General features: G+C 42.4%; 1 protein-coding gene across 1 annotated transcript in view; it reads left to right on the forward strand.

Annotated features, from left to right (window-relative positions):
- Positions 1-18,335, forward strand: part of myo5b (myosin VB) — a gene marked incomplete at both ends in the record, with an annotated part of 57,894 nt that overhangs the window by 20,181 nt on the left and 19,378 nt on the right. Inside the window, 17 exons of the mRNA XM_080529502.1 lie at positions 318-428; positions 1,167-1,338; positions 3,561-3,705; positions 4,540-4,696; positions 5,494-5,637; positions 5,844-5,929; positions 6,324-6,427; positions 6,602-6,711; positions 6,830-7,095; positions 7,847-7,928; positions 8,169-8,309; positions 8,769-8,891; positions 11,183-11,266; positions 14,371-14,520; positions 14,716-14,813; positions 16,230-16,316; positions 17,558-17,669. Of these exons, the coding sequence (XP_080385628.1) occupies positions 318-428; positions 1,167-1,338; positions 3,561-3,705; positions 4,540-4,696; positions 5,494-5,637; positions 5,844-5,929; positions 6,324-6,427; positions 6,602-6,711; positions 6,830-7,095; positions 7,847-7,928; positions 8,169-8,309; positions 8,769-8,891; positions 11,183-11,266; positions 14,371-14,520; positions 14,716-14,813; positions 16,230-16,316; positions 17,558-17,669 (2,172 nt within the window). The remainder of the gene's footprint in view (positions 1-317; positions 429-1,166; positions 1,339-3,560; positions 3,706-4,539; positions 4,697-5,493; positions 5,638-5,843; positions 5,930-6,323; positions 6,428-6,601; positions 6,712-6,829; positions 7,096-7,846; positions 7,929-8,168; positions 8,310-8,768; positions 8,892-11,182; positions 11,267-14,370; positions 14,521-14,715; positions 14,814-16,229; positions 16,317-17,557; positions 17,670-18,335) is intronic.

The following is an 18,335-nucleotide window of genomic DNA, read 5'->3' on the forward strand; positions in this document are numbered from 1 at the left end:
ATTTCAAGGAAGAATGTGTCATGGACATAATTACTGCAACACTGCCACATCAACCTATTATTGCCACTGCATTTCTTATATCCAGCTTTTGTTGAAACATTAATGTGAGTTTGCACTGCGACATCTTTGTGCTGGCACAGCATTTGAATCTCCTGAGCATTAAGCAGTTCACTCATTCTTTTTTTTTGCTCCACATTTTAATCTACAGAAGTGTGCAAGCAAACAAACAATTAAATACCCACTCTCGTAATGGATGAGTTATTTAATGAATAAAAATGTGTTGACCAGGGCCTAATGTTTTGTGTTGTTGGTTCCAGTACACTCGGGTGTGGATCCCAGACCCTGAGGATGTGTGGAAGGCTGCGGAGATCATCAAGGACTACAAGGAGGGAGAGCCCATCCTGCACCTTAAACTGGAGGATGAATCGGTAATCATCTACTATCCTCTGGCTCAGGATATCCTTCTGGAAATGTCTTGCTTTCAGGATCTTAATTTGCTCTTTATCCTCCAACCCTTACCTTTCATCTACTCACATACAGTGCATACTCTTGTCCTGTACGATATTGTGTTATTGCTCAGATCCTCATGCTGTGTTTAGGCAGCTACCTAATTGTCCTACCCAGGATAAACCTTTGATTCATGAATGATTAAACATGTTTGGTGGGGAGAGAGCTGCAAAATACAGTTGTTAAATAAACATTGCATTGTGCCAACTGCCAAGTCGTATGCATAACTCAGCAGATTAGATTAACATTTCACCTCATAGGACAAAATAATCCCTTACCTGCTTTTCACAACTTGTTTAATGCAGCCCACAGGGTGGTCTTGTCAACAATGATATATACCCTCCTAAAAGCATCCTTGACACCCTCTGATCCACATTTCCACGACAGATCCACAACAGATGTGACATAAAATGGGATGATTTCACAGTAGCCTTCTTTCCTCAATAATTCAAGAGCTGTGTGGATTGCATCGTTGGGCTTTTATGTACTTACTGTGATATCATGACTGTGACAAAGAGAGTAAGACCTTCAGGAGAAATTAAAATAATGTTTCATCTTGGATTTTCACTGTTTTTAGATAACAGGCTCATAGTAAGCTTTGCATAGGTGCACACTTTATCTAATGTTTATTTCTCCCTTTTGTCTAACTTATCCACTAGACATTGGAATACCACATTGGACCCAAACACAACCCTCTTCCCTTCCTACGGAACCCTGATATTCTGGTGGGAGAGAATGACCTCACTGCCCTCAGCTACCTGCATGAGCCGGCAGTCCTTCACAATCTCAAAGTGCGCTTCCTGGAACCCAACCACATCTACACATACTGTGGTGAGTCTCTCCACGCTGTGATAGAAATATTATTCCTTGGGTTCTTAGGTCTCTTGAAAGGCGCTATTTATCAGCTATTATTATTATTATTATTATTATTATTATTATTATTATTATTATTATTATTATTATTGTTATTGTTATTATTGATAGACATTTTTTAGACAGAAAACTACTGTATTGCCAATGTAATAGGTCTGCCGTTATGGAAATAATTATTAGGAAAGTATTATTGCTGTATTGCTACTGGGAAAGATGGGATTTGAAGGTTGTGGACATTTAGTGTGTGTTGTAAACTGGGAAACAGCACTTATGGCACCTGTTGTTGAGACGTGTTCTAACTGACAACATCCCTATTTTGTTCTTGATTGTGTTCTTAAGGAAGGAGCTGAGCTGCGTCCTCAGACATTTCACTGAGCACTGTTTTGGTGTGTGTCTCCGTTTGCAAGTGTAATACACTTATATTGTGATTCAAGACCTTTGACTCTTAGGGCCCTATTATGCACTTCATAAGTCTTAAGCAATAAGACGAGGCGGTAGATCTAAACTTAAGACGTGGAGGCGTGGTCAAGGCCACTTTGCTATTATGCGTGCGGTAGTGGGCGCCTAAGACCCGGCGCTAAGCCCAGAAATTAGTCATGGGTGTGTTTTGGGCGTCTTCTCAATCAACCCAATCAGCGTGCCAGGTGCCATTCCCTTTAAGAACCGGCTGCGTTAAGTCATAAGCGCTATGCTATTATGCAGTTCATAGACTTCTTAAGAAGTCAGTCGGCGCGCATGCGCAAACCGCGGAGGCGCGCTCGTGTTTCAAAACGTGCATGAAGTCTAGCGCCTAAGAACTTTTCAAACCACTTCTTAGCGCTAGGCGCAAAGTCAGATCGCATAATAGCAGGGGTGCCTAGCGCACTTCATTAACATATGAACACTCCCACAATGAGTAATATATGCACGGGAGTCTTACGTCTGATGTGTGGGCGCCTAGCGACACCTGCATAATAGCGGTAGCGCGTATGAAGCGCATAATAAGGGTGGCGGTAGGTCTTAACCTGGCGGTGCGTCTTAATTAAGACTTAAGACGGCAAGTTAAGAAGTGCATAATAGGGCCCTATGTCTCACCTTTACCAGGAGTAAACAGGTGGATTTCAACAATATCACTGTGGTGAAAATAAACAACTCTGTCACTCTTAATCTCCACTTGTCATCTCAAGCTCACAGTGCATAGAGTGCCACCCAAACAGCTCAGATTGGTCTCTATCTAGCTTATTTCAAATGCTCTTGACCTGACCTTCAAATGCAAATCCAAGAATAACAGTGTCAGTAAAAACAGAGACACTGAAGGAGGGCCACCCTCAACCCTACACTCAAACAAGAGTTGAAAGCCAGTGAAATGCACTGCAAATTCCTGCATGCAAATAGGCCCATAAATACACCTTTTGTGGAGTTAACGATTTGTACTTCTTGTTCCAACTCAAAACGTGTCCTCCCAATTCCCGTATCAGCAAAGATTTCATTGACTTAAGCACCGATGAGTAAACTGTTGCCATGCCAGGAATGCACTCTAAACAAAGCAGATAAGTGGTGAGCTAAGACAATCTAGGTCTGTGTAGTCTACACTGCCCCTTGATATCACCATGTTTTTATGAGGGAGATCTGTCCCCATGGTAACCTGCCAATGCATGCTTGGGTAAACCTCTCACATTCCTCAGCTCATCTGGCTCCTGTGTGATCGAGAATGATCGTGTTTGCTTCAATACTAGGAGCTGGAAGCAACAGTATACCTACAGTATAATTAGTGTTGTAAATGATAGGATTAACTATGGTTGTCTATTTACAGTTGGTATCTATTTAGTAGGTATATTTGACAGCAGCTGGTGAAACCGGGAAAAAGTCGCCAACCGACCAAGTGTTTGGACTTTTATTCTGAACAATTTAAAGAAATGTCAGCGTTGCTTCCAGCTCTTAGTATTGAAGCAAACACATTCGTTAGTTAAGCCAAAATATTGCAATGCAATGAATTCCGAACATTTTCATTGGTTGGCGACTTGTTCCCAGTTTCACAAGCTACTGTCACATATTCAGGGTGATTTTCAGAGGAACCCAAAAACATGCACAAGCATGACACCCACGAGATGGATACAAAGAGGTGTTTCAGAAAGTCAAGTGATTTTTAGTCACTGAATTGTTAGGTGATAGCTGACTAACCAACTGTCCTCTCTCCTCAGGGATTGTGTTGGTGGCCATCAACCCTTACGAGCAGCTTCAAATCTATGGAGAAGAGGTCATCAATGCCTACAGTGGTCAGAACATGGGGGACATGGACCCACACATATTTGCTGTGGCTGAAGAGGCATATAAACAAATGGCCAGGTATGATACTCTGGTGACAGCTAGATGAGATGAACATATGTATGTGAATACCGTAAATGCAACTGACCTAATGGCTTATTGTTTATACAGAGAGGCATGGCAACCACTTAATAGACTCCACATTCAGCTTGATCTGACGTCATTTGTTGGTATGGAACTGAGGACCTAAAATAGTTAGTTCAGCAATGGAAGGTGTGGGTGGATAATTGTAGGACTTTGGTCTGCGCTGCTGACGATCTCCTCTTTAATGCTGCTTTCCACTGATGGACAACACCATTTTGTCTACATGAAGCTGTAATTACAACCCACGTAATACAGTACCTTTGTCTTCAAGTTTAGTTTTTTATAGTTCAATGATATATGAAATTATAATATTTAATACTTCACCGGGCGAAGTTCATCCTAATGATGTACATTAGTCATGTTAAGCATTAGTGTGATACATTGTATGAATATAGCCTAGATCTATTGCCTTATAGAGTCATTTATACTCGGAGGTACAGAACTGCAAAAAAGACCAACTCCTCTAACTCGTCTGTCAAACAGGATCCCTGCTGTCACACAGTCCCTCTCCTCTAGTCGTGGGTGTGGATGTGGGTGGGTGTGGATGTGGATGTGGATGTGGGTGTAGGTGGGTGTGGATGTGAGTATGGTGGGTACATTAGAGAGTCGTGGGAGAGTGCCTCAGAGCAGTGACAGGGCAAGACAGTCTTTGGAGGGAAATGAAGAACAGTAGTATACCTAAAACGGCCTGTGGTTGTAACTGCAAATAGCCGGAAATGTTAACATGGTCACTCTCTCTTTTTTCTTCTTTTCTCTTCACTCTTTCTGTAGAGATGAGAGGAACCAGTCCATCATAGTGAGCGGGGAGTCAGGGGCAGGGAAGACGGTCTCTGCTAAATACGCCATGCGCTTCTTCGCCACCGTGGGAGGGTCAGCCAACAACACAAACGTGGAGGAGAAAGTGCTGGCCTCCAGCCCCATCATGGAGGTGAGGGGAGGTGGGGCGGCTGTGGCTCAGGAGGTGGTAGTCTAATGATTACAAGGTCGATGGTTCGATCCCCGGCTGTCCACGTGTCGAGGTGTCCTTAGGCAAGACACTGAACCCAAATTGCTCCTAATGAGCGGGCCGGCGCCTTACATGGTAGCTTCCCGCCATTAGTGTGTGAATGGGTGAATGAGAGGCCATTGTAAAACACTTTGGAATGAGGTGCTATATACGTGCAGTCCAGGGGGACACTGAGGGTGTGTGGGTGATGTTCATTATAAAGCAAAACCTTTGCGGTCGCCTTTTGGTAAAGCACAGTCACCACTGGTAAATTGGCGTTGGTCAAATGAACTCCCCCACTCTCTCACATGACAGTACCATAGATACACCTCTAAATCAGCAGAAAGCAGCGATGTCCCATTTCCTGTCTCTACTGATAAGATCAGGAGAGCTGCAAGCTTGAAAGTTCTACTCTCCTTCAGGATTTTAATGTGTACCGAGGACAGTAGAACATCTCTCCAAGTCAGTTAACAGCTTGGTCTCAGTGTTGAGGGAATTAACAGGGCCGATCTGTACGCCTCAGGAATAACCAGACTGAGGAGGTAGGTCTACATTGGGATCAATTCAATTAATCCAATGACGTTTTGTGGCACATTAATTACCGGCATGGTAGACAATCAGCCATGATGAAAGTAGAAACATTACACCCTGTGTGTTGCTATGATCAAGTTGCTTGCTTTTCTAGAAAAAGTTATTAAACTCGCACGCTTTTCTGCTTCTCTCCCTGCTTTCCTGACCAGGCTATTGGAAATGCAAAGACCACACGCAATGACAATAGCAGCCGTTTTGGGAAGTACATCTCGATTGGTTTTGACAGGCGTTATCATATCATAGGTGCCAACATGCGCACATATCTGCTGGAGAAGTCAAGGGTTGTCTTTCAGGTAAGGTTCATTCTGGTGTTGTTGTTCTTACTTTTAATCAGCGTCTTACCTGGGAAACCAGATTAGTTTATTATTTATTTTTGTAACCGTTATATTGAATTGCAGCCCAGGAGAATTCCTGGTCCAAACATTAGTGAAGCCTTTCAATTCATCAGAATATCTTATTGATAAAGTGTTGATTCCTGTAGTGCATTTTTGCTTTTTAGGCTGAGGATGAGAGGAATTACCACATCTTCTACCAGCTCTGTGCCTCCGCTAGCTTACCGGAGTTCAAAGACCTAGCCTTGAGTAAGTGTTTTTAACAAATAAGACTCTTTTCTGAAGAAGACCTTTCTGCCAAGTAGTAGAATAATAATCATTCAAAATTCATCCTTCAGTAAATTGAGTGTAATTCTTTATCTTCATCCTTCCCCTAATCCTTCCTCCCAAATATGTTTTATTAATATAGAGAATACTGTATACTTTCATGCTTGCTGAGAGTTTTTCACGATAACCATTCCTGTGTGACCTTTTTATGCCAACAATTTATCAGTTCTCTCATAACTCATTTTCGTTCCCCTAGCTATGAAAATTTTATTTTTTTATATATGCACAATAGAATGAAAGATAATGTACAGTGTTAGAATGTGGAATTACCAATCAAGCCCTAATGTGCTTTTATCTCTACCCTCTCACTATGAAGCCAGTGCAGAGGACTTCACCTTCACCTCTTTAGGAGAGAACATCTTCATTGAGGGGGTGAATGATGCTGAGGACTTTGAGAAGACGAGAGAGGCCTTCACGCTACTAGGTAATGATCTGAATCCCTTGACGATGCTAGTAGATTTTATGTAACCTGGACATACAGTAAGGAGTGTCAATAGAAGGAGTTCTGTTGTTGAAAAAGAATCAGAAACTTGATGCTTTTGTACATTTTCTGCATAGTAAACGAGAGACTTTTCATCGAACATATTGTGGTTTGCAGGCATTAAGGAAAGCAATCAGACCAGCATCTACAGAATCATTGCTTCCATCCTTCATCTTGGAAATGTGGAGATCTGCTCAGAGAGAGACGGCGACTCCTGCCGTATCTCAGTACGTCACTTACTGTAGTAACCAGTCCTGATTCAGATTTATCCTGAATGAGATTCCACATCACAGCCCTAAACTCTCCACCTTGATTTGTTTGCTAAATGTCCATTTGTGTTTGTAGAGGGATGATCCTCACCTGAAGCATTTCTGCCGGTTGCTGGGGGTGGAGCTGGAGCAGATGGGACACTGGCTGTGTCACAGGAAGCTGGTCACCACGTCTGAGACGTACGTGAAGAACATGTCCCGCAAACAGGCGGCTAACGCCCGCGACGCGCTCGCCAAACACATCTACGCCCACATGTTTGACTGGATCGTGGAGCACGTCAACAAGGTCCTGCAAACCTCCACCAAACAACACTCCTTCATTGGAGTTCTGGACATCTATGGGTAAGACCGCACACCTGTGCTCCAGACACTAAAAGAATACTACGGTTTGGTTTGTAGAAGCAGGAATACACGTAGCAATAACCTTCTAGGGAAAGTTTCATCTTGTCAGTGAGTAAGTGCAGTAGTAAGTGCTTGCAGTGTCAAACTGTGACTGGCACACAGCAGAACATCTAAGCCCTTCAATATCATTTATCATTTTATCTCTCTGTTCTGTCACAGGCTTGGTATGGAATGTGTGCGTGCATGTGCGTGTACAGTATGTGTGTCCCTTGGGATTTACAGTAGGCGCCTCTTCTCATTACAGTAGAGGATGAGACCATATTGATTCAGGGGGCTGCGTTTTTCCTCCGTTTGACCAAGAGCCTAATTGGCTCCCTGTTGTGGGTAAAATGTATTGATAAGCACTGGAGCTGTGAGAGAATAGATGCTGAGCTAGAAATCTCTTCCCCAGTAGGTCCTGCAGAGAAGGCAGCCTGTTCACTATTTGACATGCTTAGCATGTAAAGTTCAATAGCACTTGTCAGTGATGCCTGTATTCAGCATTGTATTTTCAGCCATCAGCTAATGTGGTGGCGTGGCAACGTCAGTGGGTCAGTCAACGTCTCTCTTACTCTTAGCTACAGTCCTTAGTTTGAATTACAACCATAGTCACGCAGCAGATGAGTGATGATTGTATTGCAGTTTTCCCATATAACCCTTGTTTAACCACTGCTGTACATCTGAATGTCTTTTTTCTTTTTTTTCCAAACAGATTTGAGACCTTTGTCTGGAACAGCTTTGAACAGTTCTGCATTAACTATGCCAATGAGAAACTTCAGCAGCAGTTCAACCAGGTGAGTTTGAGATCAAATATTGTTAGTATGCAGACCTCCAGGGATCTCCCAAGTTTCAGCTGTAGCTGATTAAAGAGAGAGAGAGAGAGAGAGAGAGAGAGAGAGAGAGAGAGAGAGAGAGAGAGAGAGAGAGAGAGAGAGAGAGAGAGAGAGAGAGAGAGAGACCATGCTACAACTGCTAACCGTAGGCAGTAGGTCACCCTGTATCTCACCCTGCGTCTCTCTTCCCTGATTCCTCAGCATGTGTTCAAGCTGGAGCAGGAGGAGTACATGAAGGAGCAGATCCCATGGACGCTTATCGACTTCTATGACAACCAGCCCTGTATCGACCTCATCGAGGCCAAGCTGGGCATCTTGGACCTACTGGATGAGGAATGCAAGGTGGGTGCCTGACCCGGAAATAGGCTTTAGCCTCCTAGTGCTATAGCCCACTAGCATCTCAATTCCCTAGTTATCTTTTTCTTCCACCATAGCCCCTTGCAAGTTTTAGCTCCTGGGGCTGGCAAGTTTACCACATTGCTGAGCCCAGCGTTTTTAACCTCTCCTCACAGATAATGGGTTTCATCCTGGATTCACACACTGGAGTGTTGGCCCGCTTCTATTTCCCCACTGTCTCTAGATTTTGATCTGAGTTAAGGCCTTTGAAACAAAACAGATTACTTATTTATTTCACTCAACCTGTCTCATCCCAGAGTCCTTTGAAATTATTGACAATCATTTGGAACAACCTCAAAAGAATAAACGTGCTATTCTGAGTGCAGGTAACCTGAATAAAAGTTTAATTTCCTCCAAGGTGTTATCTAACCTGTCTCTCGTCTTCCCCTCCACCTGTGCCCACAGGTGCCTAAAGGAACAGACCAGAACTGGAACCTGAAGTTGTGCGATCGCCTCTCCAGCAGCCCTCATTTCCAGAAACCACGCATGTCCAACACGTCCTTCATTATAATTCACTTTGCTGATAAGGTGGGTAGATCCCAGATCCCAGACCAAAAACATGATCTAAATAACTGTTTTTCTGGGGAAATATTTGAAGAGTTAACTCATCAGCGAGGTTTTGTGTGTTCAGTGTGCTCGGCAGCCCTGCAGTATCTCCCATCCTGATTATGGCCCATTGAAAGCTCTAATTAAAGCTGCGTACACACTACCCGATATTCAACCCAAATTCCTTGGTCAGAACACCATATGAACTTCCTGTTCGAGACACCTCTGGGACCAAATTTATGTGAAAGGTTCTCCGAACACTTTTGGCAGGCTTTTTGATGATCGACGACCTCCAGAACAATACCCAAACATGTTAAATATTTGATTGTGCCCAATGCACATTCCATTCATGCCTGATGTTCTATGCTGATGTACGCTTATGTACCATACATTACATAGATTTTCTTTCTCTTTTTCTTTCTTTTTCTTTACTTTCTTTTTTTGTGTGTATTAAATCAATGTGACTCTGACTCGACTTGTCGTAAGTCTATCAGCAAAATGGCAAAATATAGAGCTGTCAAAATAAAAGTAGTAATACCCCATGAATAAATACAGCATTACATTTGCCACTTACAGTGATCGTGTATCCTTCTGCGGAGAAGCGGTCATGTGACACGTGATTATGATTGCTTCTACCGGTAAATGGTATTTCTTTTTACAAAAAGGTCTGTCATGCCTTTCAATAGCATCTTCAACCACCGACAGTGGGGCTGGACAAACACTCTTAAGGTGTTTATCATATATAGCAATTTATGACGGTATTGACAAAAAACATTGCTATTTTAAACAGTGGAAAGTGGCCGGCTCGGCTCCATTTGATTTCCACCAGAGAAGGGGATCCATCAATTACAGGCTTGTGACAATAGACAGTCATCTCTGATTCTTCTCACTCCTCTTTCACCTTCTTCATACAAATCTTACACACAGCCTCGTCAAGATTTGCTAGCTCTCCCTTGTCATTCGGTCGGAACACAGAATGCTTCCAAATTGCAGCAGTTGCTTTTTTTCAAGGACCAAGATTGCGCTCGCCATATCTTTTTCTTATTCTCCGTTCTGAGGAGAAGCTGTCATGTGACACACGATTAAGATTGCTTCTAAATAGTCTTTTTTGACAGGTTATTTACTTGACAAATTACATTGTTTACAAAAAGTTCTGTCATCACTTTTATAACGTCTTCAACCACACAGACACACGGTTTAACCGTAAAACCGCCCAACCCTATTGTGTGTTGTATAAGGCTATCCGACCGTAGGAATTCCTACAGTGTATCTGGTTGTGTGTAAGCAGCTTTAACCCACAGAGCGCTCTTGGAGAAGTTACAGTAGCACTTTAAATGACAGAGTTACCCACAGAGAGTACTGCGAGTGGGTTGAGTAAACAGATAAAGGGTAGCAGCAGCATTGTCTTACTTCTGGCATTAGTAATCATTTACACGATAAAGAAAAGAATGTGACATGACATGACCTATTAATGGAGAGGAAACCCCAGCTCGACCCTGCTGTGACCACCGTTGTGACGAGGTGGTATTATCCAGACTCCCTCTGGGGGTTACCCTCACTCTGCCTCCCTCTGTTCACTAAAGGCAGTGCCATGTATTCATTCCCTCTCCCGTCCTGGTAACATTAGGACAGCCTGGATCCCTCTCTGTGAAAGAGGGTGAAGTGTTACACCAGACTAGCCCAGGGGCTGGCAGCCAAAGATAACAAGGCTAGACTACAACTGAAGGGGATTTCCATTCAAACAATACCTGCTCTGCTTTTCCCATGCTACTTAACATTTGTCTGTTTACATTTTCATAAAGTCACAAAAAGGAAGGTAACTCGTTTTGTGCCCAGTGATTTTTTTTTTTTTAGCAACATGTATTTTTTCTTCAAATTATTCAGTATGCAGCTGGATGTTTGCAACAGCAGGAGTGCACCTCCCACTTGGGATGAACCAACAAGCATCCAAGTCCCTATTGTACTGTACATGCTTACCATAAAATTAATAAAATGTTAGCTAATCTAATTGTCAGCAGTGTTTCCCACAGGATTTTGTGAGACTGTGGTGGGTGAATCTTGGGAATGGGGGGGATTATCAATAGATAACATGCAGTGCAAATCCCAAAGATCACGTCGCTCACATGTAGAAATCGGTACGTTATGAGACTATGGTGGGACAAATTAGACTATGCCAGGCCACCACAGTCTAGGTAATAATGGGAAACACTGTGTCAGTGTATTTAAACATGGAGTTGTGTAGGTGCAGTCTATTGATCTGTGTTCCTCTGCAGGTGGAGTACCAGTGTGATGGCTTCCTGGAGAAGAACAGAGACACTGTCTACGAGGAACAGATCAACATTCTGAAGGCCAGCCAGGTGAGAGAGACTGGGAGGATTAAACCACTAACACAGTGGTGGAAGCATAGTACTGCTGCCACCCTTCTCTTTTAACATAGAGGACGCCTCCACTAACTGAACACATACAGCTCACTGAAGAGAGTAGGTTAGAAACAAGAGGAATCATCTCTAAGCTCTAAAACACTTACCTTGTAAACTTGTTGGGTCTTTTCTCAGTGTATATAGATCATTATCGGAAAAGCAACAAAAACGTGTTACCAAATGAGTGTGCTGCTGAACGAGGCTTCAGTTGTACGCACAAACATAATACAATTTAGAAAGTGGTAAGTGGGGATGCACTATTATTCAAGCTAATTCGTGTTCAGCCGAATGTGTGAAAAGTCTGAATCTTTACCGAATACGAGATGGTTATTTTGACTTCTGTTCTCTGAACGACAACGAGAGGCAGAGTCCGGCATTAAGACTTACCTACTGATGCTGTCAAGTAGTAATTAGAAAATTATTGTACTGTGTTTTATTATTGTAGACACATTGAAGTAATCACAATCTCACACACGCACGCACACGCACACACACACACACACTCACACTCGCACTCACACAGATCCCCTATCCACTGCCTCTCCAAGCTGAACCCAAACTGAATGATTAGAAGCTCACTTAAGATCATGTTCTCTTAGCATGACCTTTTTAACCCAATAATTGGTTTAGGACAATTGGTTTAAAACAGAGGTGTGATTGGGTTAGACTCTGTAAGCCTAACCCTAACCCTAACCCTCCGTAAGACCAAAAACACCAGTCTGACTCATTGAGCTTTAGTGGAAGTAATTAAAAGGATTTCCTCTCTCTGTGTCGATATCTCCCCTTATCGCTCATGTGCTGAATTCTTCATTTGCCATGCTCCACACTAACACGATCTGATATCTGACTCTGAAATAGCTTCAGCTGTAGGCTACTGTACAGTTGAATTCAATGAATACATGAGAAATGACTGAGTTTGTACTGACTCGGTCTTTACACATGTCGGATGAATGCACCACATCAGAAAATAGATGCTCCGTACTAAAGCATGTGAATGAGATGATGTTCTTGGTCTCTCCTAATGGTGATACAGTAATATGCATGGATGAAGACTTTTTGTGCCTGAGTCATTTCAGTTAATAGTGAAGAATGCCTCGTAGGCATGAGGGGAAGGCATCCACACTTGTACTGCCACTCTCTCCAAATTGTAACTTGACTAATGTGCACTTTGCATTAGGGTTCTGCCTTTTCTCTTTCCACTTATTCCCCCTCTCTCTCAGTATCACTAATGTAACAGCCATTAAGATAGCGTAAATGGTGGAGAATATCGAGGGGTGAGGAGGGATTTCATGATTTCTGTCTAAGACGCCTGTTATCAGAGTGTAAATAAGCAAAATGTCAATCGGCCAGCACAAAGACATCCTAGAGGAGTCAACAGATGCCTTCATGGGTTGAAAGACGAAGATAACTACAAAGACTTGAACGGTCCACCGCGGGTGCCGGTTTCGCATCCTGTATCTGCACTTCTTTATTTATCTACCTGTACATTTACTATATGTTCATTTCTAATATTGTTCTATGTTGTAGTTGTCTCAGAGAACTTGGCAAGAGGGCCCTTATTTAAACCCACTTGTCTCAAGGTTATGGTGACAGTGAGTAAGAAACCTGTCTGCAGTGAGCTCTCTAAGACACTTATGAAGCTCCCTCAAACTGATAAGACTTTGCTCAATGGACCGTTACTGTAATCTCTCCCATCCCGACAGCCCTGCTAATCCAAGAGGTACCCATTTACTGAGCCAGCCGGAGGAGAAGAGGATGCACCCTCCCACATGAATAGGGCTCCTTTCAATGTGTTTTCATAGGACACATTTCATAGGGCACACAGGGCAATCCTGCATACATAGTCAGAGTTTGTGTTACGACTCCCAGATCTTACTCGTCTACGTCTAGGGGGTGTAGGGGAGCTGAAACAAAAAAGTGTATACACCAAGCTTAACGTAGGGAACTAATAACAAGTCACAAACCAATAGAACTAAAGTGCAATAATTTATTTACAAGTGATGGTGAGTTTACAATACACACGCCAAAGGACAACAGGTAGTCTATGAGTGGTGTCAACGGGAGGGAAATCGAAAATAAAGTGCAATACTATCTAGTGCATATATATATACAACCTATTCTAATAACTAGGGACATCTGCTACTTGCCTAATGAAAATAACAGGTAGATCCTACGTGATGCAAATGTACACCCAGGGGTATCTCACCTACTCACCTGTTTCCTATGGCGTATGTGTGTCATAAAACAAATAAAGTCAAAAGACACAATGCTCAATATAAGGCAAATGAACGAGGCAGGACAAGTTAACAATAACAAAAAGCTCTACTGTAAGTGTTCATAAGTACCTGACCTAGCAAGAGTCGACACAAAACAAGTCGACTGACAATGAGAAATCTGGTGGTTGCATTTAAACAGACGGACAGCCTTCTAATTGGCAGATGGGCAGCCCTCTGATTGGACAGGACCGGGGAATGAATGATGAATGACGGGAATGAATGGCCAATTGCAGACGGACACCTGAATTTAGAAGGATAGTGAGAGGGGACACACAGCAGAAAACACAAGAGTCAACAAGGATGCACATGTATACTGACGTGGACGTTACATTATGGTTAGCAGTCACTACATGTGTCACTGCTGTGCCACCACACCAGGCTTATCTGAGACAGGAATATTACTGTGCCATCAGTATGGCTTCAGCACGCGCCCCAAAAACATGGTTCTCTCACCGGCTTCTGTGTTATCAGATGTGTGATGCTGTTCAGCCGTTCTGTAAGGAGATGTGAATACAGAATGCACCTTATAGCTCCGATTGATGTTGAATTCAAACTTTCAGACTCACCCACTGCTTTATGCAGTTGATATCATGAATTTCCTGGGATGCCCTTCATTACCGTTCATATTCTTTGTTATGATGTAGTGACACAACATTTGTGCCTTGTGAAAAGGAACTCGCACATCACTGCAAACCAGCTAGGTTTAACCATCTGGTTTAAATTTGAGTCATTAATTTAGTACTTTTTTCCCCCACTCTATTACAGTTCCAGCTCGTGGCAGATCTTTTTCAGGATAATAAAGAAAGCAGTGCTTCGTCATCTTCCTCAAGCAAGTCTTCCAGGATTAACGTGCGATCAGCCAAGCCCCTCCCTAAACTCCCCAACAAAGAGCACAGGAAGACCGTGGGACACCAGGTTAGCCCCTTCAACTCCACATGTGCCGTCTGACAAGAGTGCAGCATGCCATTGTCACAGTCCCGTTTCTAAAGAGTCATCTTACACATGGCTCTCATGAAACATGAGGAAAATGAAAATATACCCTAGTTGTGTTTACATTTGTCTTTGCAATGGTCTTGGTGTACTCCTCATCTCCCCTCCCTGTTTGTGTAGTTCTCTAGCTCCCTGCATCTCCTCATGGAGACCCTGAATGCCACGACCCCCCACTATGTGCGCTGTATCAAGCCTAATGATGAGAAGGAAGCATTTTCGTGAGTAAATATTGGGTTATTTTTGTGGGTCATTTATGTGTAGTTGGGAAACTTGATTTTTCCAACGTATTTATTTCCTCTGCTTCCCATCTCAACACTTTGCTCCACCTCACCTGTTTCTTTCTTTCTCTGGGATTTCAGAGCATTTCAGTGTCTGTCATACAGACTGGTCATCTTCCAGTAACTGACTGTTGTATTTTGGACAGATAGCTTTGATGTAGTGAACTACTTTTTCAAAGTAGCTTGATCAACTATATTTCTCTTACGGGTAGCTTTACCTTAATTTCTTTATATATATACCGTAATATATAATATATAATAATAATGATATATAACGCTGTGTATGGGTAAACAAATAAGTGTCTTAATATCAGTGTTTATGTCTGTGTGTAGGAGCCAGATTCGTAATGTGACTGACTTCACTAATAAGATATATAAGGTCATAAGATATATCATAATACAGGTAGAGTTTTCTTACAGCAAGTTACAATACATGTGCTTATTAAAAACATTGGCTATATTGAGGTAGCTTTTGCTTATTTAACAGACCACAATCAGATTATTATCACACAATCAGATGGTGATCAAATATGTTTCAGGTGATGGTCAATCATATGAAAGAGAACTGTGTTACAGACAGAGATCACCTGGGTGTGCGTGTTCTCTTTGAAGTCGTCTCTCACTCAATAACAAGATTCCTTTTGCTCGCATTGGCATGATCCTGTTGGCAGTTCCCGGAAACTCGCATCCAAATGAAAAAGAAAAAAAAAACTCTGTTTCGATGAACTAAATGTTGTCTTGGTAGTCAGAGTAGCATAGGACATTTAAACTGGCACACTGAATATCAATAAACAAATATAATGAACTGTTCACATTTTCTGTCTTACAGTATAAGGCTACCCTACTGTTGAAGAAAGGTAGAATGTTTTCTTCAGAAAACAAGACAGATGTGCCAAAAGAGAGAAGTCCTGTTCTGTTTTCATCTCCTTGGTGCATTTTTTAGCACAATGGCCTCTTCAGGTTTCTAAATTGAATGTTGTTGGTCAGTCACATGCTGCGTTGGGCTGGATTGGTAGCTAACACAAGGTCGGTATATACTGTAGCTAGAGGGGGACAGTCAGAGTCAGCCCCGCCAGCAGCTGACTACATCCTCCTACAATATCTCTATTGACGATCTCTGGAACTGTGTAGGATGTATAAAATGGTGAAGAGGAGGATCAGGTAGGGAGTAGAGACGGATATCTGGGCACTGGGATGGAGCTGTAGACTACACTATGTTGGCTGTGTTTTACTTTTAGTTTGGAGTTTGATGGTTCAATCATAGAGTAACTGTTGAAGAGCAAATCTGTCTGTGTATCTGTCTGTAACGACACACAGAGGGTCATATTGAAGTGTTTGTACCTCTATCTGCTGTAGATTTGACTCTCGAAGAGCTGTGCAGCAGTTGAGAGCATGTGGTGTTCTGGAGACAATCCGCATCAGTGCTGCTGGATACCCATCAAGGTGAGTCTTCACAGTATATGTACACAGAATTGGAGGTTGTGTTCTATTCTATTGACTATATTGGCCTATTCTACTGACTGCATACAGTACACAATGTCAGCCTACAGTACCTATTCAAAGTCTATGTTTGGATTGTTATTTTTTTGTTTTCAGGCCACTTTCATGATGCCCGTTTTCACAGCAGTCTACAACTCAGATTTAAGTTAAAACAGTATTGGTTAACTTAAAAGTGTATTGGTTATATAACTGCCCAATGTCCGGGTCCAGACAGTACAAAACTCTCTCTGCGTTTTCTTGCTTTACCTACTGCATGATTGATATATGACACTAGTGACGTCCGAGGCATGGCACTTCCGTAATTTGTTCCACTGGCCCAAACCTGAAGTGAAATGCTTCCTCTTTATCTGTTTTTATTGCTTTCATTCACCCTCAGGGCTGCCTAAACAGAGGGAAATTGAATTCCATCTCTCTCTCCTTCTCTCATGAGATGTGTGCTTCCCTGGGGCAGCACACTAGGAGAGCAAGGCACCACTGAGAATGAGAAATCTCTTTAACAACAATTGGATTCATTTCTCAGGACAAAACTAGAATACTGCGTGAGAACTCTTATAAACTGTTGCTCGGGAGGTAGAGCTGGCATCTAATGATCGCAAGGTCGGTAGCTCGGTGGTTCGAACCTTGACTGGCCACGTGTCGAGGTGCCTTTGAGGAAGGCACTGAACCCCTAATTGCTCCAGGGTCGCTGTCTATGGTGGACCCCTTGACTAGAGCAGGGTAGTGGTGGTCTAGTGGATAGTGAGTTGGACTTGTGATCGGAAGGTTGTGAGTTCAAATCCCGCCTGAAACCACACCACTACTAGTGTGCCCTTGAGTAAGGCACTTAGCCCTCAGTTACTCCAGGGGAATGTCCCTGTAATTCGTAATTGTAAGTCGCTTTGGATAAAGGCGTCTGCTAAATGGCAAAATTCAAATTCAAATTCAAATTAGAGCATAAAATACCAAATTCCAACAATTGACTGTTCAAAAAACAGTTATTATGAATTCACTTACTAGCCCTGACCTTTTACTGTCATTGTTACAACAAACACAAAAACCTTGGATGTATTAAAAAATAATGACCCTTTTAGCGTAGTGAAGAAATGTTGAATTGTTTAGAATAGCAAGATAGTTACCTTTTGCTTTAATGGGTAAACATGTCTCTTTGTTTAACTTAAAACGTTCCCAATACTATGTGATTCCAGATGGACATATCCAGACTTCTTCAACAGATACAGGGTCCTCATGAAGAAGTCTGACATGACCATAGGGGACAAGAAGCTGGTGTGTAAGAACCTGCTGGAGACCTTTGTCAAGGTAAGACATGTCCTCATCAGATCAAAATGTAAAAAGTCCCCCCCAAGCAGGATGGGAAAGGAAATGAAAGCAGAGAGAGGAACTTTTTTTCTTTCTTATAAAACTGGGGTTTTCAACAGTTCTCCAACTCTCTCAGAACTCATGCATCTTTAAACATTATTGAATCTTTGTCGGCTCTGATACTGGCTGTTAACTCGCCCCAGGTAAGGGGGTGATTGTCTTGAATGTGTATGAACCTGCATATTTATTAAGGTAGACCAGCGGCCTCATTTTTAAAGCTTTGCGTAGAACTGGCGTAAACAGCGTACGTAGGCAAGCAAGAACGTTTACGCACACCAACATCTTGTCCCACCCTTTTAACCCCCGTAGTTGCCTATAAATGGTCAATGAAACGCCCCGACAGAATGACGAAAAAAATAAACAGCTCTGTGCGAACACGTCATAACAATATCAAACTCTTCACTCGTATCTGCCAGACCATAGATAATATATATATACAGTATATATACGTATATATATATTTTAGTACTTATAGGGAACGGTTGTGTAAATAGTACCTTCCTAAATGTCGTTGTTTGGTACCTGTACTGTAGCAATGACAAATAAAGTCCATTCCATTCATTCCATATATATATATATACGTATATAATATCTATGTGCCAGACT

Source organism: Nansenia antarctica (genome assembly GCF_963989245.1).
Source record: "Nansenia antarctica genome assembly, chromosome: 4".
Taxonomy (NCBI): Eukaryota; Metazoa; Chordata; class Actinopteri; order Argentiniformes; family Microstomatidae; genus Nansenia; species Nansenia antarctica.